General features: G+C 47.4%; 1 protein-coding gene across 2 annotated transcripts in view; it reads right to left on the reverse strand.

Annotated features, from left to right (window-relative positions):
- NOS1 (nitric oxide synthase 1) overlaps positions 1-25,825 on the reverse strand; it is a 143,377-nt gene that overhangs the window by 62,370 nt on the left and 55,182 nt on the right. For both annotated transcript variants that reach the window (XM_054006849.1, XM_054006851.1), the window contains exon 2: positions 5,739-6,990. In XM_054006849.1, coding sequence (XP_053862824.1) covers positions 5,739-6,472 — 734 coding nt within the window. In that variant the 5' untranslated portion in view covers positions 6,473-6,990. The remainder of the gene's footprint in view (positions 1-5,738; positions 6,991-25,825) is intronic.

A 25,825-nucleotide genomic window follows, 5' to 3' on the forward strand; every position in this document is an offset into this window, starting at 1 on the left:
GGTCAGTGAATCATCATGAGCTGCCCCAGCCCCAGAGCTAAAGCCTGGACTCAATTAAGTAAAGAAGAGCTTTGCCACGGACCTCAGTAAGAGCAGGAGGAGGTAAATTAAGCCCCAGCTCAATCACATGGCACTAAATCAGGGTGTGCTCCAATTTTTCCCTCCCTGGCAATTTAATGATGCTGCTATGAAGTATTTTATAGAGAGTTTTATCATTTGAAAGAACTCTACAAACAGGACCTAATGAATGGGGAAACCGAGGCACCAAGCGGTCAAGTGATTTGTCCAAAGCCGCTTGGTGAATCAATAGCAGAGTCTGAAATAGAACCCAGGTCTCCTGATCACTCACCCATATCACTAGAGCACATGACCTTCCAGCATGCAGGAGACTGCATGGAGTACCTTAAACACATCAGACAGCACACTGAAGTCATTCCCATCTTTGACACAGAGCTGCAGCTGGCTAAAGCCCCAGCATGCAATGCTCCCTTCTTGGGCACAGCAGCCTGGCTGGAATGCTGCCTGCTGGCAGAACATCTGCACTGAAGCGGACAACCCACACTGTAGAATGTATCAGGCCATACGGATCCACGCACAGGATTTTGGCTACCCCTGCTCTAGTGGGTTTCTCAACTATAAAGCAGGTCGGTCATTTGAATAGGTGGAATGCAAGGCACAAAAACAAATGTAACCGCTCAAGGAAAAAACACGACAGTATCCTGTCAGACTAGTCCTAAGCAGTCTGCCTTTTTAGGGCCGGTAAGTGAAACTTCAACAGAACCATACTCTGTCCGATTCAAAATCAAAACACTTTACGAACGTGAGTAATTTATACTGGAATTTAGTTTTAGAGGAAAACCAGAAAAGCCATTCTGACCTCGAAATGTCCTGTTTCAATACTTCCAGAAAGAAGTGTTTCAATTTTTTGTTTTTAATTTTTTTAAAAAAAATGTGTTTATAATATTATGTATATCATAGTACAAAATGAAAAAGTCAAAAACTGAATGTTTTGATTGCTCCCCAAATGATTTTCTTTTTCCAGAATTTTCCTTCATGGAGAATTTAAAAAATGTTGGGTTTCATTTGGGTACAGAATGACGCCAGATTTCGAAATCCTTTGTAAAACAACTTCCATCCTCTACACCAGTCTACCTCTTACTGTGGCATTACTGTTCTTTAGGCCGTTACTGCCTAAAATTGCCATGTTTCTATCTAGCTAAGGAATGGGCCTTAGAGGGAAAAGGAAAAAAAACAGCCCAGAGGGTTAAACAATATAAATGCTGGCAACATGAAAAGGAAATGGGATGTGACAATTCTCTTCCGGCTGAGGGTCAAAAATAGAACAAGGTTAGCTGGCAACGAATGAATTGTGCTCTATTTCTACCCTGTAGCCTGCTGAGACCCTGTTAGATGAGAGGATGCGTCTCATCAGACCTTTCTCCCCACTTCCAGGTTATATTTTTATATTAACTCCATTACAGCTGGTTTGCCCCGAACAGCGCACACTCAGCTGTGGTTATAGCCCACCCTGAGGACGGACGGCAAATACACAGGGCGAGCGTGTATCCAGAAAACAGCAGTGGATGGATGGTATCTAATATCTGAAGCATCTTCCCAGGTGAATACAGATCAAGGAAGCTTAGGATGCAATTTAGCCACCTTCTGCCAGGTGCAGTCTTAGTGACTTTTTGTATCCCTTATGTAACCCACACACCTCCTGGATGTGGTGTTCTGGCCCATCTAGTGGCACTGAGACCACTTAGAGACAGATTAATGAGTCTCCTCTACAGCCTTAGCTAAAGTCCATGTGGCTTTTAGCTCATGCAGTAGAGGCTCATGCATTTAGCTTCAGAGGTCGCAGGTTCAATCCTGCTCACTGACGACCAGGGTCTTTCGGTATTACACTTACATATGATATTGTAGTAGTGGGTCAAAACCCTGAGGTTCTTACTCATTTTTTACTCAGGAAAAACATTCACTGATTTCAGAGGGAGACTGTCCTGAGCAAGACCCTCACTACTTGACCCATTATTAATAAACTCCACATTTGCACCATGCCTTTTCTTCCAAAGAATCCCCAAAGCTCTGCAAAAGGGAACTGGCTTTATCCTGAAATATCACCATCTCTGGACCACGCAGCAGCCTCTTAACAACATGTGCAATGTTACACAATGGTTCAGGAAGAGAACAACATGGCACCCAGTTACAAAGACGGGGGGGAATTAGGTAGACAGAACACAGTTACTCACACTAGATTCTAACTGAGACTAACACCTTCACTCTGAGACTAAGTACCACCAGACCTTTAGTGACCACGAGTGGTCGGCACCTCAGCTTTAGCTCTTATCCAAAAGATGGTCTCTAACATCCTTAATGCCATATGGAGGCATATGTTCAGTACTGACCTCGGACGAAAGGGCAAACATCAGACCTGCAATAATTGGGATTTACCTGGAGATCTCCCATTCCCACTCTGATTAGGCCCAACTGGAGGTCTGAAGAGGTCACAGCTCAAGGTGTCACAGCTGCACCTAACCACTGTCTAATTCTTCTAAGGGTTACTTGTTTTATAGGCATTTCAATGGTGTCTGCCACTGCAGAATCCCTAGTTATCCTGCTGTCCAGTCTCCCTGGGATTTCTGGGCTTGTCCCAGTGTCTCTCTCCGTATGATCAGGCCTCCCCAATGCACCAGCCCTGTTTTAGACAGAGCAGATAGCACTGGAAATGAGTTGACCATCTTCAGCCCAGTGTAGTGGTGAGTAGGGATTGGGATGACTGTCCCACGTCTCTCTTGAGGGTGAAAACACTCTTTGACGCACAGAGCTGCTCTCTGCCGGTTTCCCTGCAGCGTTTCTGCTCTTCTATGTCTGTCTAAAACCACTAGCATCACCGCGCCCCAGTATTTTACCCACAATGCAGTGAATTATGCCACTGCCCTTTTCATTCTTACAGGGCTTCATGCTCCCTCTCAGCCTTATATTAGCCTCTGAGTGAAGCCTGGGCCAGAGTTTCTCTCCAGAGGCCACTTTAAAGTTTCCCCAAGGATGCTAGTGTGCTCTTTCAGGTGTAGTTAAACACTAACTTCTTCAAGGCCACTAATTCTTGCTGGTTCTTGGGACAGCTGCTTAGGACAAATTCCATGGAGGAGCTAGGACTGGAGCACCCTCAGCTCCCACGGACTTCACTGAGAGCTGAGGGTTCTTAGTACGTTGTTGCAGGTGGGGCTCAGAGTTTCACAGGCTCAGGACCCTCGGGAATAAAGTATGAGACGGCTCTCTCTGCTCTTTGGCCTCTCTTCATAAGCCGGAGAGTTGAAGCCGTTCACCTTCCTTCACCATGATTCTGCATGAAACCTACTGATTTTAAAAAAAACCACGCACGTTTTATCGTGGAGTTTATTAGAGCTGGTTGGACTTTTTTTTCTTTTTTTCGGCAGAAAATGAGTCAGGTACTCCAGCTAGTGAACCCAGCCAGAGAGGAGAACAGAACCACGAGACAGCCCATGGGGACATTTCCAGGTAGAAATATTTTTTGGTTTCAGGTTAGTGTTTTGTCAAAAAGTTGACATTTACCACAGAATGCTGATACTGTTCTCAAAAGTTTCAAAGCCACAGTTTTCCTTAAACCATTTTTACAGCAAATTTTCAACTTCCTTTAGATACTATTAAAAGGACACGGCTCCTTTCAGCTGTGTGGCTTTCCAGTCCCTTTTGTCTCTTCCCCCTCCACTGCCCTGCTCCCAACCCTTGCAAGCTTTCAAACTTAGACTAATTCATCAGCCAACTCTCATATAAGTGCTGGATTCACCCTGGCTTATTGCCTTCCTAGCATGGCAAGCCATTCATTGGGCTTATGCTCAGGGGCTGTCTCCTCTACAATCAGCCTTCCCTACCTCTTCAGCAATACCACAGTGAGTCTTTGTGACATCACAGTACATTCCACAGAAGTTGCTGCATTGTCACTGTGGCGAACAAAGGAGGGAAGTAGAGAGACTGACATCTAGCAGGTCAAGTAGGCGAATAGGGGTCAAGATTCCTGGGTTCCACTGCTGCTGATTCTGCCGCTGACTTTCTCCGTGATGCTGGTGACTCCCTTAGGTCAACAGTTTTCCAACAGTGACTGCTGGTTTTGCAGCTTTCTGGTTTTGAGTGCGCAACCTGAGACACCCACAACTTCATTTTCAGGGGTGTGGAGCCCTTGCAGATCCCACTAACTACAGCTGGAATTTAGGATGCTCAGGACCTCTGAAAATCAGGCCCGCCGGCATTTCAAGCCACGTCCCCAAACACTCAGATTGCCAAAATCAGTGACCCACTTTTGAAAACAGTGGCCGTCACTGCTCCGTGACTCAGTTTCCCCAGCTGTAAACTAACAGCCATCACCTCACAGGGGGGCTGGCAGACTCAGAGTATATCCAAACGGCAAAAACCACCCAGTGGCAGTGAGTCTCACAGCTCAGGACAACTGACTCAGGCTCATGCTACCAGGCTAAAAATAGCATTGTAGACATTTGGCAGCGTAGCATTTGTAGGCATCAGGGCTCTGACACCCCCTCTCCTCACTGGGTTTCAGAGCCCAGGCTCCAGCCTGAGCGGGAATCTCTACACAGCTATGTTTAGCCCCAGAGCACAAGCCCCTCGAGCCAGAGTTGGTTGACCCGGGCTCTGAGACTCACTGCTTTGGGGTTGGTTTTGCTAGGCAGATGTACCCAAAATGTTTGTAAAATGCTTTGAGATTCTTGGGGAAAGGGACTAGGAAACGGCAATGCATCACTGCTAATAAATGGCCAGGAGGAGAGCGCTAATTGGGAAGGAGCCTGCGCCTGTGAGCGCACAAACACCAGAACAATTAACAACAATTAAAAACACAGGGGGGGAATTACGCAGCTCCTCAATTACATTCTAGTGAAATGTAGTTTTTCAAGCTCTCGGGGGCACTTTAAAGACTCTCGGCTTACAGCATTTCTCCTGCTTGTGTAAAAACAGAGAAGCGGAGCTGCTCATCTAGGATCCAAACCTGTTCTCATTGAAATCTCCCACTGCTTTCTGTAGGAGCAGGACTGGACGTCCAGCAGCTGGGTCTGGGGGGCAGAACAGGCACAGAGCATTTCGAAATACAGTGGCCGTGAGAAGCATCGTTTACAGCAAGCTGAGCTTCCCTTCTGGAAGGTTTGGGTTGTAATAATAAAAGATTTAGCTCTTATATGGCATCTTTTATGAACAAAGCTCAAAGCACTGTACTAGGAGGGCCAATATCATTGGCTTCTTTTTACAGATGGGGAAACTGAGGCACCGAACTCTGCCTAAGGTCAGGCAGCATGTCAGTGGCAGAACCAGGAATAGGAGCCAGGTGTGCCGTATACCTGTCCAGTGCCCAATCTGGTATACCACATCGCTAGCTCCGGTGTCCGTGGAATTTTATTTCCCCGTCCCTTTGTCCTCTTCCAATTTCCTTTTTCTCCCCTTTCCGTTCTCCCATGCTTCTTGCCCGCTTCTTGTTTTCTCCCCCACGCATCTGTCCTCCTCTTACCTCCATTTCCCTCTCCCACATTTTCTCTCTTTTCCCTTTCTAGCTGTCATTCTCTTTCCCTCCTCCTCTCTCCTGACCATCAAGCCTTAGTGGGCAATAGGTCTGTGACCTGGAGAAGGCTCTAACCTGACCCCATCAAACCCATCTGACTTGTGTCACCATAAGGTAAAAAATATACCAAAGGTAAAAAATGTACGTAGGTACTTACCAGTCCACCTGGACTTCTATATCTCTTGTCTCCACCTTGGTTGGCGTGTCTCCGTTGAGTTCCTTACTGCCGCTCTTCAGGAGTTTCAGGACTGGCTCTATTTCTTTTAGCAGCTCATTGTTTTCGACGCCACCGTTGAGGCAAGAATTGGCACTGGCATTGTCCCTTCCCTTCAAAGAGTCCTCGCCTTTGGTGCTGGTAACCACACCATTGACGTGCACAAGGGACTCTGCTTCCTGCCTGTTCTCCCTGGCCCAGGCTGAACTAGCCGAGCCCATGGTATGGTCTGCACCCTGCTGCAGATCTCTGCCGTGGATGCTTGGATTGGACAAGTCGACCGCTTTGGCAGTTGGGCACAAAGGTCTGGTTACTCTAACAGTCTTTGGCATCCCATCCCCGGCAAAGGTGGTCTCCAGATGAGTGGTGAAGCCCTCGGGACCTCTCAGGATCAGAACCACATAGGTCTCTGAGGCGATGCTCCTCAGGATCTCCAGGGCACTCTCATAGCTCATGTCCACCAGGGGCCGGCCATTGACTGCCAGGATAATGTCCCCAGCCTGGATGAGCCCACTTTGCTCAGCTGCCCCGCCCCGGATCAGGTCGGAGATGATTACTGGGGGCTTGTTGATGCGTTCCTTCACCAGGAACCCGAGACCCCCAACCTTGCGCTTGAAGAGTCTCACTGAAATGACATTGGGCTGTATCTGCTGCACACTGAACACATTCTCTTCCATTGTAGCCCTTGGTCTTCTAGCCTGCAGCCCAAGCCCTCTAGACCCACTGAGCACAGACTAGCTCACCACTGAGCAGAGAGACTAGCGGCTGAGAAGAGAGCACAGCTTCTCTCTGCTTGCAAGGAGGAACTTGTTGGCTCTGGAATGACTTGCCTTGTGGCAAAATCTGCAGAGCATCAGTCGTTGCACATCAGTTCCAGCTCTGTCTTCGCCAGCATAATTTCATTCATTCATTCCTCCCTCCTCTCTCTCTCTCTTTTGTAAGGTGATGACGCCAGCAGCCCAGATAACCTTCACTGGGACAGCAAGAGTGTGTCACCCACAGAAGGCTGGGCTGGCGGGAGCAGGCACAGAACTAGGCATCTCTCTGCTGAAGAGGGTCACAGGGACAAAACATTAGAGAGGAGACATGACAGGCCTCGAACCATCCCTTGATCTTGTGCCTGGGAACTGGCTCACTTCACAGACATTTCCGCGGACTAGTTTTTAGGCTCTGAATGGATCTTGAGCTTCTCTGTCTGTAAAGGGGGATTAAAAAAAAAGAGAAAGAGAGAGAAAGACATGAGCGTGGACAGAGCTAAGTACGGGCCGCAGAGAGAGATCTGAATGACTTAGACACCCTGATAAAAAACATTCAGTACAGATACCCTCTCCAGAGCTGGGTTTCAAAGCCTGGCTGTACCCTGAAATCATCCCAAGCTCTATTTCCTCTGTCCCTCTGCAAACTCTCCCACTGTCTAGTTCTTCCAGCTTAACTAGAGCAGATGCGGAATAAAGTCCTGGTAAGGAAAATTTGGGGCCAATTCTTTGATTGGTGTAAATCAGCATAATTCCACTGGACTCTATGGAGCTACATTGATTTACACCAGCAAGGCTCTGGCTGCTGTTCCACAAAGTATCTTCATGAACCAAAGTCTGCCTGGCAGAGATGCCCGTAAAATGCTGCAGCTTCTCCCGTTGGTGTAGTTAATCCACCTCCGCGAGAGGCAGTGGCTATGTCGGCAGGAGAAGCCCTGTGCTATCTACGCTGGGGGCTAGGCTGGTATAACTGCGGTGCTCAGCGGTGTGGATTTATCCCGTAGTTATACCAATGTTAGTGTGTAGTGTAGACCTGGCCCCAGGAGCAACCTAATCACACGTTTTTTATTTAAACAAACAAAACAAAACAAAACGTAAGGGAAACCTCAATATTAAAGTAATATGAACAAAATGTCAATTTCTTATTTGGGGTTTTATAAACTTGTTTGCACCTTATTAAATATATCGTCATAAGAACATCATAGAAAAAATGTTAAAAAAAACACAATTTATGCATAACGCTAACCAAACAATTTCAACAGGTTTCCACCTTTGTCTCCCAAACACAACCAAGGGTCATCAATTTAATACCCTCAAAATATTTGCATAAACCTGTATTTAAAATTCATTTTGGTTTCATTTTTATTCTCTTTTAAGTTATGTTCAAGGAAAGCAGTGGTTAACGTTTGTGCCTCTAAACAGTTAACAAAAGTGAAATTGGTATCACAAGCAAATGAACTCTAAAAAGCTTGGGGAAAAATTCGAACATTACCTCTTTTGCTAAAACAAAGTTCAGCAAAGGAAAGCAATACACCTTCTCATAAAAAAATTTAAGCATCAGTTTAAGCAGTTAAACATTAAATTTAGTACATAAAATATCAGTAATGCACCTCAAGTGAAAAATGAATGTCTATACCACAATTGCAAAAATATAGCTTGCGTTATAAAAAGCTTGGCCCCTATCGCATTGTAAACACACTACGTTAATAAGTGTATTAAATCTGGGTTACTAAAACCAAGAAAAATGTAAAACAAACAAACAACGTTAGGATGTTAACTGACTTAAGCTATTTAGGTTTGCATCCCACAGACCAACCCCCCTCCCAAAAATATCACACCCCAAAGACATTAGAAGATATCAATATACAGTAAAGAAACCCCCAAGCATCAAGAAAAGAAAAACAAAGTATAAATAAAAAACTGGTCAACTACATCTCAGTGTAACATATACACCTCTACCCTGATATAATGCGACCCGATATAACACGAATTCGGATATAACGCAGTAAACAGGGCCGGCTCCAGGCACCAGACGAGAAAGCATGTGCCTGGGGCGGCACATTGTAAGGGGCGGCATTCCAGCCAATCTTGGGGCGGCACATTCTGGCCGCCCTGTCGTGGTTTTTTTTTTTTTTTTTGCTTTGGCAGCCCCCCCGGACTTCCGGCCGGCTCCTCACGCTCTGCTCCCAGCCCAGCCCTGCAGGGGCACGGACCCCGCCCGGGGGGCAGGAACTAGCAATCCCCGCCGCTCACCATGCCTCCGGGCTCCCTGGGATGCGCCACTCCCCGCCGCCTGAACAGGCCTCCGATCCCCCGCCGCTCTGTGCCTGGCCCGGCCGAGCCGCCTTTAAAGGAGCGGCTGAGCCAGCACCTCCTGCAGCCCATGGGGGCTCCGCCTGCCCGGCCGGGAGAAACACCCCAAGGCGGGAGGGGGGAACCCCTCTTGCCTGGCTGTGAGTGGGCTGCAGCACCTGGCTGCCCACGAGCGGAGGGAGCGGGCGGGCGCCGCCCTTCACCCCCCTGCAAGCCGCCTTGGCCGCCCTCCACACGCTCCCGGCAGCTGACGTTTTTTTGTTTGTTTGTTTTGCTTCGGCAGTCCGGCACCCCCCCCCCCCTTTTTTTTTCTTTTTTTTTTTTAAGCTTGGGGCGGCAAAAAAGCTAGAGCCGGCCCTGGCAGTAAAGCAGTGCTCCAGGGGGGCAGGGCTGCGCACTCCAGGGGGGCAGGGCTGCGCACTCCAGTGGATCAAAGCAAGTTCGATATAACGCGGTTTCACCTATAACGCGGTAAGATTTTTTGGCTCCCGAGGCCAGCGTTATATCGGGGTAGAGGTGTATGAACAATTAAGTTGGCAATCAGCTAGAAACCACTAGCTGAACCCGGTTAAACTGTCATTTAATTTAAATTTGGCTATTGTGTAAAAGCAACTGTATTATTGCTGTGTTGTTGGATTATTGCTGTACAACATTTACAATGTGCATAACCTGGCTAAACTGGTTAACCAACACACAAGTAAAAAAAAAAAAAAAAAAAAAAAATCAACAAATAAATGGCAGCAAACAATATGAAGGCAAAAAAAACCTAAACCCAAATTGGTTTAAAAAAATTACGTTACGCAGTAACTTCAAATTGGGTAAAAAAATTCCCTGGTAGTACCAGGCAGACTTTGGGGTCAGTGACAACGCATCCTAAGTAAGGCACATGTTATTCAAAACAATCTTGTTCAGTGTCTGGGCACCTATACTAAATCCTGGCACAGCAATATTTAACAAATCGGTTACTGTCCATTCAGTAGGTTATCTAAAAAACAGCATCCATAAAAAACCAACTGTATCTACGTCAACTACTGGGGTATCATGAAGCCATGCAACCAATGGAACAGAGAAGCTAGCTGTTCTTGTTTCCTGCCCAGTAAAGCTTACCAAAGGGTAACAACCAGCAGGAAGGGAACCTATAACATGAATGGACAGTACTGCGTAGCAACCAATTACAAAATGTATATGGAAAGGCCTCATTTGTAATGCCAATACTCCACATTTCTTTTACTTCTCATATTCATAGCACTGTAAAACTCACAGTTATAATACCTATCCCAGAATTTCAAAGCACTCTGCCTATTACCAATAAATAATAATAATAATAGAGGTGGTAACAGTAAAAGCCCTAATAGGAGTGTTTAGCTATCTGGGCCAAACCACAATACCATAGCAATTATAAAACTACATTCCACAATCAAAGTCCTGGGCCTAACATTCCCAGGCCCACCATAAAAAACTACACATAGTTGGAAAATAAAATCTGTCCATCAGTCGTACAGACAAATGTGCAAACCAAGGAACAGATGGGGCATGAATGTGTGAACGGTAAAGTAAGGTGACCACATAACAGTGTTTAGCCCACTGGGTCATCTTCAGTCCATTCATTATGCTTTTCCAGGACGATGGGTAAATGTCCACCCCATAAAAAGACAAAAAGTGGGGGAATGTAATAGGAAAAGAGCATGAGACATAAGCCCGTGTATCAAAGGCCTGGTATGAGGCCTAGGCTAAAGTAGTGGTCAAAGCTTTGCTAATATAAAGCAAAGTCAGGCTGTGAGTAGAAGCAGGCTCTGCTCACAGAATCTGGCAAGAACAGGGCTAATATTGCAAAAACACACATTCCTAAGAGGTGCTAGTAGGGTTGCCAACTTTGGTTGGATGAATTCCAGGAGGTTTCATCATATACATCATCTTTTATTAAAGGTTAATCTTGAATTCTTGGGGACTCCAGGACAATCCTGGAGGCTTGGCAACCCTACGTGCTAGGCACAGAGCACTCACGCAGATACATTCCAGAAGGGTGGTACCAGAACACCTCGATACCAGCACATTCCCCACAGATAACAGGAACATGCTGACCCATCCTAGAGATAAGGCCAGGATGACAGTGTAATAAATACAAATGCACAAGGCGATGGGTGGTAACTGACTACGTCAGAGGGTGTCACTAACTACGTCAGAGGGGCAGTACGTAACTTGTTTGCATTAACGTATAAAATAAAGTCTCGAAGGGAGTGTCTTTGTCTGGCGGAGGGAACAGAGGAAAGTCCCACCACTGCCTGAGCCGCTCCATTGCCACAAGCATACATGTGTTAGTGTACCTGTAACCATTGTGCCAGGGCATTAGCACCGTGCTTCGTCAGCAACAAACCTAACCAAGTTCCTTCGCTAAAAACGAAGTCTGTGTATTTATTGGGCAGTTCAGTCGGAGCCCGGAATACAGGCTGTCTGACCAAGTCAGTACAGCACGCAGAGAGAACCCACACATGCAGCCAAACATCTAATCCCACCTCCTTTCCATCTGAACACCGAGCCTGCACCGAGGGACAAGGAGAAAGAGTGAAAAATCATATAACGACCCTAACGGGGGGAGAGAGTTAAGGCAGTGGTTCTCAACCAGTGGTACACGTGCCCCGGGGTGCACAGAGGTCTTCCAGGGGGTACATCAACTCATCTAGATATTTGCCTAGTTTTGCAACAGGCTACAGAAAAAGCACTAGCGAAGTCAGTACAAACTAAAATTTCATACAATGACTTGTTTATACTGCTTTATATACTATACACTGAAATGTAAGTACAATATAAGTAAGTGCAATTTATATTGCAATTGATTTATTTTATAATTATATGGTAAAAATTAGAAAGTCAGCAATTTTTCAATTATAGTGAGCTTTGCCACTTTTGTATTTTTAGGTCTGATTTTGTAAGCAAGTAGTTTTCAAGTGAGGTGAAACTTGGCGGTGTGCAAGACAAATCAGACTCCTGAAAGGGGTACAGTAGTCTGGAAAGGTTGAGAGCCACTGAATTAAGGGACAGATTCCCACATTAACTTACTCACCTTGAGTAGCACCTTACTCCTTGGCTAGTCCCACTGCAGGCAATGGGACTACCTGTGGAGCAAGGTGTTACTTAGCTGGAGGAAGGATATCATCTTCTGATCTCAACTCATCTCCTCCTTCACTTTACTACAAATCAAAAGTGTTCCTGCAATAGATGCCAACTTGAGGAGGCAGTCCAAGAATCCCCCCGACTCCCATCCCCTGAAATTCAATTCTCAGGGAATGATTCCAAAACAAACTACTTCACCTAATGGAAAATCACCCAGGGTGGAGATGCAGTGAGTTTATCAATCTCAGCTCCCGACAAACTCAAAGCCGGTGGGTAACATTTTCAAAAATGCCTAGGTGCCTTAGTCTCCTACATTCCCTTGATTTTCAGGCTGTATCTACACCGTAACTGGCGGTGTAATGCCCAGCTCGGGTAGACCTACAAGCGGTAGCTCTGCTCAAGCTAGCCCACTAAAAATAACAGTATGGCCATGGCAGGATGGGCAGTGGCTCGAGCATGGGCTAGCCACCCAAGCACGACCCCACCTGAGATCCTAGGTACGTACCTGGGCAGCTGGCTGGAGCTGCTGCCCACACCATGGCACACTGCTATTTTGACCATGCTAGCTCAAGCAAAGACAGCATGTGTTAGTCTGCTCATGCTAGGGATTACACCCGCTCCAACTGCAGTGTAGACATACCCTCAGAGAGACTTGGGCTTTGTCTACACCAGGGATGGGCAACCTTCGGCATGCGGCCCATCAGGGTAATCCGCTGGCGGGCCATGAGACATTTTGTTTACATTGACCGTCCACAGGCACGGCCCCCGTAGCTCCCAGTGGCCGCAGTTCACCATTCCCAGCCAATGGGAGCTGTGGGAAGCGGCGGTCAGCACATCCCTGCGGCCTGCGCTGCTTCCCACAGCTCCCATTGGCTGGGAACAATGAACCACTGGACCACTGGGAGCTGCAGGACGCCGTGCCTGCAGACAGTCTACGTAAACAAAATGTCTCGCGGCCCGCCAGCGGATTACCCTGATGGGCCGCGTGCCGAAGGTTGCCGACCCCTGGTCTACACCGTGCGGCAATGGACACTGGAGGGGTGTGAATTCGAAAGCGCACCAACGTGCTGCACACTAACTAGCCCTTCGAGGCCCTGTTGGCACGCACTAAAAGTTCCCTATTGCGTATTAACACGGTACTGTTGAAGCAGCACTAGCGTCTGCATGGACCCTTTATTGTGCAAGATGTTGGTGAGCTGCGGAATTCACACCTCTCTAGTGTGCATTGCTGCATCATGTTGACTAGCCCTTAGCTCCTAACGGCCTAAGCTAGATTTAAAAATAGGACTTAGCCTCCTAAGTCACCTAAATGCTTTTGAACATTTCCCCTCCATTCCCAAGTCCCGACATAGTTTCTTTTAGTTGCAACTGGAATCTGAATATTAAAGAGCTCCTTCAAGGCAGGATCGATTGCTTCACACGTGGCCTATTGTTTGTGCTTGGAACAGAAGGATTTGCATGCCAGAGCAAACGGTCTCGGATCCCCCAAACCATGCACATTCTGGATTTTTACTCTCGAAAACCAGTTCTCACTCCACTTCTCTAGTGCGCAAAGGAAAGAGCAGACAGCTTGCCGAACAGCAGCCTGTTGGCTGGACTCAAGTAACTCTCATGCATTCCAGAGAAAAACAATCATGGTTACAGTTGGAATAAGCGTCACTCTGTACACAGGGGAAGTGCCCCCTCCCTCCAGATGGCCAGGGGGACCCTGCAGCAATACGAGCAGGACCTCAGGGGCCACGTCCCGGCCTAGGGGAAACCTACCAGCTCCAGCAAGGCAGGAGGGAGCCGAATCTCAGCCAGGCCCCAAGGCGAAGAACAGGAGCTCCGAGGAGCAGAGTCCTGGCTTGCATGTGCAGCAGGCGCTCAGCATTAGCTCCTTCTCTCCTCCACGGATATAAAGTGAGCTCTCTGGAAGGCAGAGTGATTTGCAATTCAGCCCAAACAAATAAAAGGGCAAAAGAATAAAGAATAATCCACTCGAGTATTGAGGGTCCGCTTGCTGGAGCCCATCCTATGCTGAGAGATTTAACCCTCCTGGCTCTGCGGTGCAGCTCCGTCGCACACTGCAGTGAGGTGTGCAAAGGGTTAACACTGCTCGCCAGGGCTGGAGCCGTTTCTCTGATGGAGTCACCCCGATTCTGGAGACAGCAATACACCCTCCCTGCCAGGGCAGCTTATTCAGGGGCTCAGCAAAATATTGGCACAGAACATTATTTTGCATTTAAAATGGGCCAGATTGCACCAAATGGCAGGTGTATGTGTAAGTTAATTCCCAGGGGAGGAGACCCCCACGATCTTCACCTTCCCACCCTGATTTCCAACACCACACTGCTTGTTACTCTCAGGCTGGGCTTTTCAAAGGTGCCAAAGGGAGTTAGGCACCAAAGCCCGTTGACATCCAATCAGAGCTGGGCACCTAACTCTCTAGTCTCCTTTGAAACTCGTAGGCCCCGCAGTCCCAGGATACATTTCAGGGACGACGTACAAACGGTCCCAGCAAAGCACCTGTAGTGGAAGTCGGTTTGCCCAGTGGCGCTGCCTCCCTCCTTGGTTTCGGAGGGGAAAGAAATCAAGAGGTTCCCCACTCCTTTCTGCAGCACCCCCACCCCAGGCCACTGCATTTACACCATGACGGGGTGGGCACACACCTAAGGGCCCAGAACCATAGATCCCAGCCCAAGAGGGGGAATATTTCTGAGGGGGGTGCCAGCAGCTCTCCCCTGCCGCATGAAGCAGACTCGGCTCCCGGCACTCCATCTCCATGCACAGAACTGCAGAACCACAAGGGAGACTAACCAGCACTGCTCTAGGACATAGGCGGGATACGCTGCCAAGCAGCTGGAGTGAGGAATCGTCCAGGGCAAAATCATCTTCATTTCACTGAGGGCCTTCGCTGCCTTTCCTTTGAGTTTGAAAGGAGAAAAACCAACTTGCACCGCACAGACACTCTGGGCTGAGCTCCAAGCTGCCTCACCCCCTCTGAGACCCGGGGGGAGTACCCAGAGTCGGGGCAAGGCTTGGCCCATCCTAGGGCAGATCTTCATCCACTCCAGCCGGAGACCGGCCCCTGAGCTGTGCAGCCTGAGGGTATTAGAATCATAGAATATCAGGGTTGGAAGGGACCTCAGGAGGTCATCTAGTCTCACCTCCTGCTCAAAGCAGGACCAATCCCCAGACAGATTTTTATCCCAGTTCCCTAAGTGGCCCCCTCAAGGATTGAACTCACAACCCTGGGTTTAGCAGGCCAATGCTCAAACCACTGAGCTATCCCTCCCCCTGCGTGAGCACAGCCCTTCCCTGGGACCAAATGAATCCACACGTGCAATGAGTGGAGGGGAGGGGAGGTCTCATAACACGTCTTTGGCGGTGGGGATGGCGGTTGGGGACAAGCCACTCAAACGCAGCATAACCCGCCTATTGTGGGATCAGGTCATTCAAGTCACTAGGGGTACGTCCACACTGCAATTAAACACTGACAGCTGGCCCAGGTCAGCTGACTCGGGCTCACGGAGCTCAGGCTGGGGGGCTCCAGTGTAGGCGCTTGGGCTCTGGCTGGAGCTGGCCTCTGGGATCCTCCCCCCTTGTGGGGTACTTGAGACAGACTGTGCCCTCGGGTTATTCGAACCATTTTGGTGTCTTCAGCTGGCACTTGCCCTGTACTTCAGGACCAGGTGATGCGGACCTGGCCCTGACAGCTGTGAGGTCAACTGCTGCATTTGGGACATAGGTTTTTGTCCTCCATTATCCCCCGTGGTTCTCTCTGCAGCTTCCCCCGCCCTTGTGTAGCCGAGATGGGATACGAGACAGACTAACGCCACCTCCCCTCCACGGTGCCCATTACACACAACTAGTACAGAAGATACCATCGTAGCTATCCAAAGAAGCAGCGATACAGCAGGGTTCATGGCTGGTACCGTACGGTACCGAGGCCATTTCTCAACTTCTCCCTCCCTGTTAGTCCATCTTCTCCTTCCCCAACTCCCAGCCCAGAGCCCGATTTAATTTCCACTATTGTAAGTCCTGATTGACCAACGTAAGAGATTAGAACCAGGGGCAGTGCACCCAGCACCAGGTAGCTTCCTGTCCCATCCCAGGATCCTTTTCCCCCATTACTCCACTGGGAACAAGTGCTCAGTTCCTGAACATGCATCAAGGAGACCTAGCCAGGGAGAGGCAGGCAGGGAACGAGGCAGGGTTTGGAGAGTCTCCCAGCTCCTCCGCTCAACAGCCATTTAAGCAAAGATGAAGAGAGAAAGTCTTCTGCTTTCTAGCCTCCCACACACTGGCTGTGCCCAGAGCACGAGAAAAGGCAGGCTGAGAATGGAAGGGAGAGAGGGGTCCCATAGCGATCTCAGGTCAATAGTCTCTGCCTCTCCCACGCAGCCTTTTGTATCCAGAGCGTCTCATCACCCCTCATTCTGCCACAGGAGGGAGGCCGCCTGCTACTGCTAGTGACAGCAGTTACCTAGAGAGAGTTGCTGCTAATGGGACAGGGGTGCTGGAACTAGGGGGGCTGCCGCCCCCACCCCCAGCTGGAAGTGGTTTCCATCATACGCAGGGTTTACAGTTTGGTTCAATGGCTCTCAGACCCCCCACTACACAATTGTTCCCTGCAATGGGGGCTTGTTTGAGAGGGTCCATCTCATTGTGAGTGGGAGACCCCGCTCCCTGGGTAGCCAAACATGGGCACATCCCTTACTTCATCTGCCCCCCAGCTGGGGTGAATCGAGATGGGGGAGGGGATCACGCCTGCGTTACAACAGGGACACGAAAGCTGAGCAAGATCGGCGGTGGCGGGAGTGGGGGAATTGCCCACAGACCCTTTCTCAGGCTCAGGCCTTCTTTAAGCCTCGTGCCTGACGGGCCCGTCTGCGAGGGTGATGCTGCCCTAAACCGGCTGCGTCTGCACAAAGCAACCAGCTCTGCTCTCGAGTTGCCTCTCTGATGGGTCTGTCCAGTGGCTGTGCCTGAGGTTACCTCTGCCTGGGCTCTCTTGTGGGGCCCCCCAGCCCCCAAGCTCACAGGAGAGGACAGGAGTACGAGACAGGCTAGCTTAGTAATATAGGGGTGTAAACAAGACTCTACAATCAGTGTGCATACCACGCGAGAATGTAATTGTCGAGGTGGATAACCGCGTTATTAGTGCTAGTTTACACAGCAACAGCACTTAGATTGTCAGCTCCTTGGGTGGGGGTTGTCTTTTTGTTCTGCGGTCACACAGTGCCTAGAACAACGGGGTCCTGGTCTGAAACGAGTCGCTAGGCACGACTGGGATACCAACAACGATTTAGCACTTCGAGAGCAATTCCCAGACATTTACGGATTTAATCCTTGCACATGAGGCAGGCAGTATGTTTATTATCCCCATTTGGCAGGTGGGGGCAGCAGACACGGAAGAGGCCAGATCCTGATCTCACATGGGTGTAAAGCAGCAATAACTCCAACTGAAGTCACTGGGGTATTCAACACCTCTGAATACCAGGCCCAAGGAGTTTTACGTCGGGCATCCACAATCTGTGGCAGCCAAAGTGACTTGGCCAAGGTCATAGAAAGAGCAGTGGTAAGGATACAGGAGCCCCCAACTCTCAAGGCCTCTGCCCAAGCCACTATATTTTACCCTTGAGGTCTGACGATCCACCTCCACAGATCTTTTGAGACCATGCAAGACCAAATGTTCAGAGGATCCCAGCACTTATCTAGGTACCTAAATGCAGTGGCCATTGCCACAGTTCATGGTAACTGTACCTGTACCACTCTGTGGTCCCCTGAGGGCACCCACTCGTAGGTGTCCGGCTCCCAGCAGACATCTCTGGGGCACAGACCCACATTTCTCTCCATGCTGACCAGCATTTTTCCAGGCTGCACAGTTCCCTGCCTACCTTGTGATAGCCCCAGCAACCCAGACTGCTTAACCAGGCCAGCACCTGCATTTTGCTTATGCTTCAAAGGCTATGAACAACGTAACTGCCCACGATGATGAGTTACCATACAGCTCTTTCTAAGCAAGCACATTTATTCCTAAGGTGAAAGCATTAGAGAGAGAACATTAAAAACCATAAAAGAACCTACACGCATACCAAAAAGCTTACCAGAGGTCACCCCTTTTCCCAACACCTGCAAGTGATCTGGTAGGAATCAGTTCTTCAAACCCCACCATGACAGAATATATCCCTGTGTTTGCACCTACACACTATTGTAATAATGTTTGTACAAGGTGTGCCTTGTGAGATATGATTTAAAAAACTCAATTTGCTGATCAATAATATCATGGCAAAATGCAGCTAGCAGCGTTACAGGTGACATTATACACACAAGCTGAAATCATGACTAAAAATATTTTCCAAGGAAGGCTAGGGAGTGGCTAAACCAGTTCCTCAGAGACAAAGGGCATGCTAAGACCTCAGCCACATTCCCAGAAGTGCTGCACTCCCACAGAGCAATGGCAGCAGATGGATGCGAAGCATATCTGGAAATGAAGCCCTGGCATTCAGGTGCCTACACTGAGCCACTGGGTACTGAGTTCTAGCAAAAATCAGACCCATAGTCCTTAATGTCTCCAATCTGATTTGTTTGCCTAGGAAATTGTGCTTTGGGTACAGAGGTGTCAATGTTGCTTCCCCACCCATCACTGAAAGCTGTTTAAGAAACATATTTTGACACCACACACACAAAATCTTCCTATCCTGCAAAAAAAAAAAAAAAAAAGTGTAGAGACTCTCACTTCTCCTAAACTCCTAATTCTCAGTTGTTTCCTACAGAATTATAAAGTGCAGCGAGAAATCAAACAGACCTTCCCCTCACCTGCTAGAAATTCATGGGCAAAGCCTAGACAGGCCCTGGGTTTTGCTGTCTTAGCATCCTGCAGCTCTGACAGGTCCTCACGCAGTCAGAAAGAATTACCTGTATGTCAGACTTCTCCTTGCTTTTCCCCTTATGCAACTTTCCCGATCTCTATACAGACACCTTAGGCTGGATTCTGATCTCACTCATGCTCGTTTTATACAGATGCAACTCTGTCCAATTCAGTGGAGTGTCTCCTGGCTGTAAAAAAATATTAGAATCACCCCCTTCTGTCCCTCTGAGTCTTCTCCAGCCTAGTCAATGTCCCTCCTAAAAGCCCAGAAGGTGCCATTATAGGGAAGCTAGAGAGTGCAGATTGTGCCACCTACATAGTGCTTGGGGAATGAGGGGCCAAGCTCTCAATCTAGGAATCTGCTTGTCAACACATGCCCATTATAAATGTTTTCCTAGACACACAAGAGCCCATTAGAGGCCATCACATGTCAATCAGCTGAGACATGTTTTCAGGGAGAAGTCAGAGGTAGCAATAAGAAACACCGATTCCAGGCAAATGCTCCAAGAGGGAAGCCTAAGGAACAACTCCAGAGGTCCAGGCAGTGCTGTTTGTTTCATGCATTAGCTACACTTGTGCACATAGCTCACAAGATCCTTCAGATTCTACATGCTGCAGAACTCAGGTAATTTCCTCCTTAGTACAGCATTTGAATCTAATCCTTTGTTTGTAACAAACAATACTCAGGCCTAGCTCTTATATAGAGCTTTTCACCCGTAAATCTTAGAGCACTTTACAAAGGAGGTCAACATCCTTTGAGAAATTAGTTTGTGGAAGGTGCCAGATTGTCAGACCTGGGGACTTATCCACGGAGCCGGGATGCCATGGACTCAGCACAGCTCCTGCTTAGCATTGTCCAATGTAACATGCCCCAGACCTTCCCAGAGGGGTCCACGGCTAAAGATTAGAAGCCAATTCAGTTTCTGTGACCCACTCAGCCCTTGACACCCCTGCACCTTGCAGTTCAGCAGAGAGGCCTCAGAGACCCAGCTACAAGGCTGCCTTGTGTGATTCAAACACTTTCCCACCAGGAGCTGATCTGTGGGCCCCAGTTACATTTCAGAGAGACTCCTGAGTGTGCATCAGATGGCAATGGCTTTCCGCGACGGAAAACAGGCCAGGAAGTTGCATGCGTACAATGAAGCAGAATTTAGACCAATGTTATTTTGCATACCCCGCTTTGCATATTTGCCCCTAAACCCAAGATTTTTTTTAAATTTAACATTTAAATATTATCCTTCCATGCCCCCCAAATTTAAGGAAGGTCTGTTGGGGCAAAGCCCTTCCAGAAAGAGGAGGAGTTGAATGGAAATAAGGAGTAAGGATCCCTTCCAACCTTCCCGCGCAAAGATGAGAGGACAAGGGTTTTTCAGCGCTGATTGGATCAGACATTGTCTGTGTGCGACCTTGTACTCAAGTGATTACTCTGTGCCTCAGTTTCCCCCCTCACTACAATGGGGATATGTTGACCTGTCTAACAGAGTCATAGTAAGGTTTGCAAAGTGCTTGGAAGTTAAAACAGTGCCATCTGAGTGCAAAGAGTTGTTTATAAACTTTTAAATGGAGGCATGCAGGACTGGGACAGGAAGGGGGTTCCAGGCAGAGGGGACAGCAGGGAAAAGGAGACATCAGTATTCTATCTGAAGAGTATTCTCACTAAACCGAGCTTCCGTATTGCGTTTGTTGGCTCCCTGCACAAGCAGGTCCTATGATCTTTCACAACTTCTGCAGATCTCCTTTTATGAACGGCGAGGACAAATTTTGGACCAAAGCTGAAGTGTTCCACTAATGGAAAGCAAGGGAGAGATGCAGTACAGTCCTAATGGGATGGCAAAATGGTGCCCACATTAGTTATCTTTGGGAGAATTATTAGTACAAGCGAAAATACATCATCTGTGATCAATGAATCTAAAAGCATCGATTCAGAGAACCAGTTAACATAGCATTACATTTATTAGGGATCAAATCCTACTTACTCCCATTAATGTTACTCACATGAATACGGTGAGCCGGATTTGCCTTTGAATGCAGTAAACATATGCCACATTGATGGATGATCCTCTTCTCATTTCCATATGAAAGAGGACCAGTTTAACTAGTACACTAGCCTAGGATTTGGGAGACCCAGGCTTTATTCCGTGCTTTGCCACAGGCTGCCTATGTGATCTTGCATAAATCAATCACTTAGTCTCACTGGGCCTCAGTTCCACATCTGTAAAATGGGGAGAATAGCACTGCCCTGCCTCCCCGGGGTGGTGTGATGATAAAAACGTTGGACAGAGTGAGCTGCTCCAATATTAAGTAATGGCAGCCACAGAAATACCTAAGAGTACATCCATTGAATGGCAACACGCACTCACTCACACACACACACGCTGCAACCCCCTCAGAAAGAATTGTTGCTATTGATAGCAATGGCTGGGCTGTGCTGTAGGATGCAGACTTGGCAACAGACACACATTACTGTGGTCTAGTGAGACCCAAAATCAATACGCTGACACTCCAGGGGTTCCAGGTTAGGCAGCCAACGGTACGAACAAGAAGGGATAGGGAACCGACACTCTTGCATTCTCTTACCAGCTGCCCTTCATGACCATGGACAAAATCAGTTCACCTCTCTGCTTCGGTTTCCTTCCCTGTGTGTAAAATGGGGGGTAACAGTATCAACCCGCTTCACAAAGGTGTTGCGAGGTTTCATGGTTTGTGACGTGCTTTCAGAACCTTTGCTGAAAGGGATTAACCCTGGGCTGGATTCTGATCCACTCACTCCCACCGAGCTGTACATTACCCCCTGCGCAGTCCCTTTGATTTCAATGGGATTATTCGGAGACCAAGCACGCAGTCAGCATGGTTGACGGTGGCAGAATCGGGCCCTGGGTAAGAGCTAATGGTTGGTGAGGCATAAAAATCAAAACAGCTTGGCCGTCCTTGGTTTAAGAAACCCCAAATCCCACAAAAACTGATAAGAAAAGCTTTTAGAGTCGCCAGATACAATTCCAAGTAATAAAATCCAGCACATATGTTAATTGGCTGATTTTATTTAAAAGCAAGACAGGAGGCAAATAAATCTTATGTGGTAATATGCAGTCCCCTAACTACGCCAGCCATCAGTTCCAGGCTACCAGAAGTATACACACATTACACACCTGCCCTCAGGAATGACACTTACTTTACCCAGGCCTTCAGAAAATCAATTGAGTCCTCTCCCTCATATATCTTGGCTATATTAATGGCTTACATTTTTATGTGCCAGCTTTAAATGCACACTATTGTCTTGTTTAAATCAGTTTTCATTGGATTTATATGGTCAGACAAAGAGCCCCGGAGCTGATAGATTTATGCCGGTTTAATTTTTACAACCCATGGAGCGTCAGTGAATCTGATGAAGAGCAATGGGATGCAACATATGCACAGCGACTGTAAACCTGCGTTTGTGGACCTGGAAATGGAGCACTGAGATGATTCACTGACAGTCATCTGTACTCTTGCCAACTGCTTTGCACGGAATGCCATTCCGTTTCAAACAATTGCAGTGATATAGCTACATGGTACCCAGGCCTTTTTGCTCGCCTGATTTTATTTCTGTGACAATCCCAAATATCCATCTACCCCAGCCTTGCAAAAATCCACATAGAACAGGGTAATATTTCTTTGACGGGCAAGTAAAACATTATGCATGTCATTATGGTCAATGGAGTAAAGGGGAGGAAAGTAAATCGTGTGTCTGGGCTGGTAGATTTTCCCGACTATTTTGTAAGGCTGACTTGCACCTACAGGTAAATGAAATTATTTTATTTGCCGTTGCCAGCGCTCTGTGCTTACTGATACCCGGCTATTACTTTTCTGCCAGTGACCATCCCCGTATTTGGTGGGACCACTCTAATTTACCTAGCCAGTCCATGCAGGCTGTAGCAGTACATTTTAACTCTTTCCTTGCTGCACCTCCACCACACCCAATATGCTACTGTCACCATTTAACGTCCCACTGAAATCACTGGATCCTTCAGTTCTTAGCTCCCACCGATTTCAGTGGAAGTTGTGCCTAAGGAAGGATGCTAGGATGTAATCCTAGGGGACAACTCTTGCCCATTCCTCCATAGGTTTGGGGGGCTCGCTGGTAATGTAACTGGTGTGGTTCTGCTGCATAGAGTAGAGGAGAAAGAGACTGCAGCGTGTACCCTATGCTCAGATCGGCGGCAGCTGTCTGGGCAGCCACATGCAGGGGAGGCATGGAGTGTCTACCACTACATACAACATTTGGTCCTTCGCCCCCATGGAGGGAGAGGTGGGGAGATCTAGGGCCAGGGAGCCCCTGGCAATCGCTGGGTGCAGTAAGCAGTGTTGCCATTCCCCAGCCTGTTTGTGGGATGGGAAGGATTCTTCTCCTGTTCGTCCCAATGGAGAAATCAAGTGCCCAGTACAGATGCTTTAGAGTGACCTGATGTCCTGATTTTATAGGGACAGTCCTGATTTTTGGGTCTTTTTCTTATATAGGCTGCTATTCCCCCCCACCCCATCCTGATTTTTCACATTTGTTGTCTGGTCACCCTAAGATGCTTAGCCTGATGTATTTAGCAGTACAGCCAGTTTGTATTCATTATGGATGTATACAGAATGGCCACCAGCAGGAAAGGAGTTAATAAAACTGTTGCCTACTTTCTGATATAAATAAATCTGTGTTCGTTTCCTAAGAGAACACGTTAGTCTCTAATCAGGGCTTTGTTTTCATGAAATTAAAGCAGTACATGTTTCCTCATCCCAATATAGTTGAACTGAATCCAAGTGATACAGTATTTCTTCAGTGTGAACAAATGTACATTTGTTCAATTACTAGGACATGGTTTCATATTTATCTGAATCATCCTCGCTCAGTGCATTCCATGACAAAGTAATGCCAAGTCCAGGAAACCAACAAGTCTTGTAATATCAGCCAATTGTATTTCATCTGTACAGCATTCCTGCACATTCCCAGTACAATCAGTGGTAGTGCCCATCACATTAGGCTCTGACCTTCAACGGAAGCAAGATTGGATCCTATATATAAAGTGCCATTGGAGTTTGTTTGAAATATAGTGAAATAACCTGCAGCTGTCTAAGCAGATTGAGAGAAATAAATTTTAATGTTGCCAAGACAACTATGTTGATGATGGAAACAGCTTTTTTAGAGTTCCAGGGCTAAACATATTTCAATAACATGATTGCCGCTTCCATTTCATAAGTGGGTTGGGGGGGGTTGCATCTGAAATGTGATATTGAAGATCGCCACTTCCATTTCACTGTTTCCTACAGTGTTTGTTTGTTTTCTGTTTTGCATCTGAAATGTGATATTGAAACTATTTGGCTAAAATAGTCAATTCCACCCCATCCACAAGCAAAATTAAAGCTCTTATTAGGTATGGGCCCATCTGTAGAACATAAATTTCATTGATATCAATTTCCCGAGGGGAATGGAATTTTATCGGAGGTTCCTATTTGACAAATGGATCTAAGCGGATATGACAACAGTTTGTCCACGACTCTTACCAAAAGTACAAGAGATGGATGGGAAATAAATGAGAAAATGTAACTTGATATATGGCTTTGAAATCCAATCAAGGCACAATAAAAAAAACTTGTTTCCATTTTAATAGATGTTTAAGTTGCAGCAGGTTGGCTCAAACTTTAATCGCTCTAATGCAGCCAGCCAGGCAGAAGCAATAAAGTCAATGGCAGGAATTGCAACTTAAGATGTTCCAGGGATAAAGCTTCGGACTAATTTCACAGAAGCCCGGACTCTCTTACATTCTTTCTACTGCTGATTCTCAGAAATCTTCCTAGCTCCCTGTTAAATGTTCCTAATATAACAAGCCTGAGAGAGAAGCAGCCTAATTAAGACAGAAAACGATAATAAACTTCATTGTTCCAGACTTTTAGAAAGAATGACTCACATCACTATTTAAAATCCTCATGAAAACGTCAAGCTTCTCCTGGCAGGAGTTATGGTGTCTTGGTTTGAAGCGCAGTCGTTTCTCAAGACAGAGTGGCATTCAAGATTTGCTGCCAGTTCCTTATGGAAGCATTCCATTTGGAGAGAATTCCTCCAAATGCTCATGTTCGCCTGTTCCCACCCAACATCACTACTTCGATATCTAGGGACATGGGCATAAAAGCAGGGGGCCAGCTTCACCATTGCCTTTCACCTTGAGTCATCACTTACACCAGTGGAGAGTGGGTGTGCGGTGCTGCCATTTGGATCCAGTCGCCTTATGCTCCTACTTTTCACTCGTGCAAATGATGGTGCAAGGTGCAGAGCAGCGATGATTTAGGCCCAGAATCTCAGTTTCTTTTATCTTAGGGGTTTATACACCATCCATCCCTGTAGTACCTGAATGTCTTCCATGCAAAATCAATAGCAAAATCCCCAGTGAATTATATGGAGTCTCTGGCAATTCCCTTTACGGGCTCAAAGTTCTGCTGGGGGGGGGAGGGTTTTTGTTTGTTGGGGTTTGGGGGTGGGGTGTTTGGGGGCAGTTTGGGGGTTTGTTCCCTTTTCTTGGTTAGCGGAGGTTTAAAAGTAAAAGAGATTGTCAGTAGTTTGGAGATGGGTCTTGATGAGTTTATGAACAAGACCATATGACAGTGTTGCCTGCAAAACCTGGAGAATAGATTCTATTACCCAGGAGGTCCCTCTAGGACAGAGGTTCTCAAACTGGGGGCCAGGATCCCTCAGGGGGTTGTGAGGTTATTACATGGAGGTTTGCAAGTTGTCAACCTCCACCCCAGACCCCGCTTTGCCTCCAGCATTTATAATGGTGTTAAATATATGAAAAAGTGTTTTTAATTTATAAAGGGAGTCACACTCAAAGGTTTCCTGTGTGAAAGGGGTCACCAGTAAAAGAGTTTGAGAGCCACGACTCTAGGACTATGAGGTCTGGACTCTATGACCTAGGAGGTCCCGTCCAGACTTCTGTTCCTGAGTGTCAGTCTTCTGGTGGAAAGGCGTTTTGGACAACAAA

The sequence above is a fragment of the Malaclemys terrapin genome, chromosome 16, assembly GCF_027887155.1.
Source record: "Malaclemys terrapin pileata isolate rMalTer1 chromosome 16, rMalTer1.hap1, whole genome shotgun sequence".
Classification (NCBI taxonomy): Eukaryota; Metazoa; Chordata; order Testudines; family Emydidae; genus Malaclemys; species Malaclemys terrapin.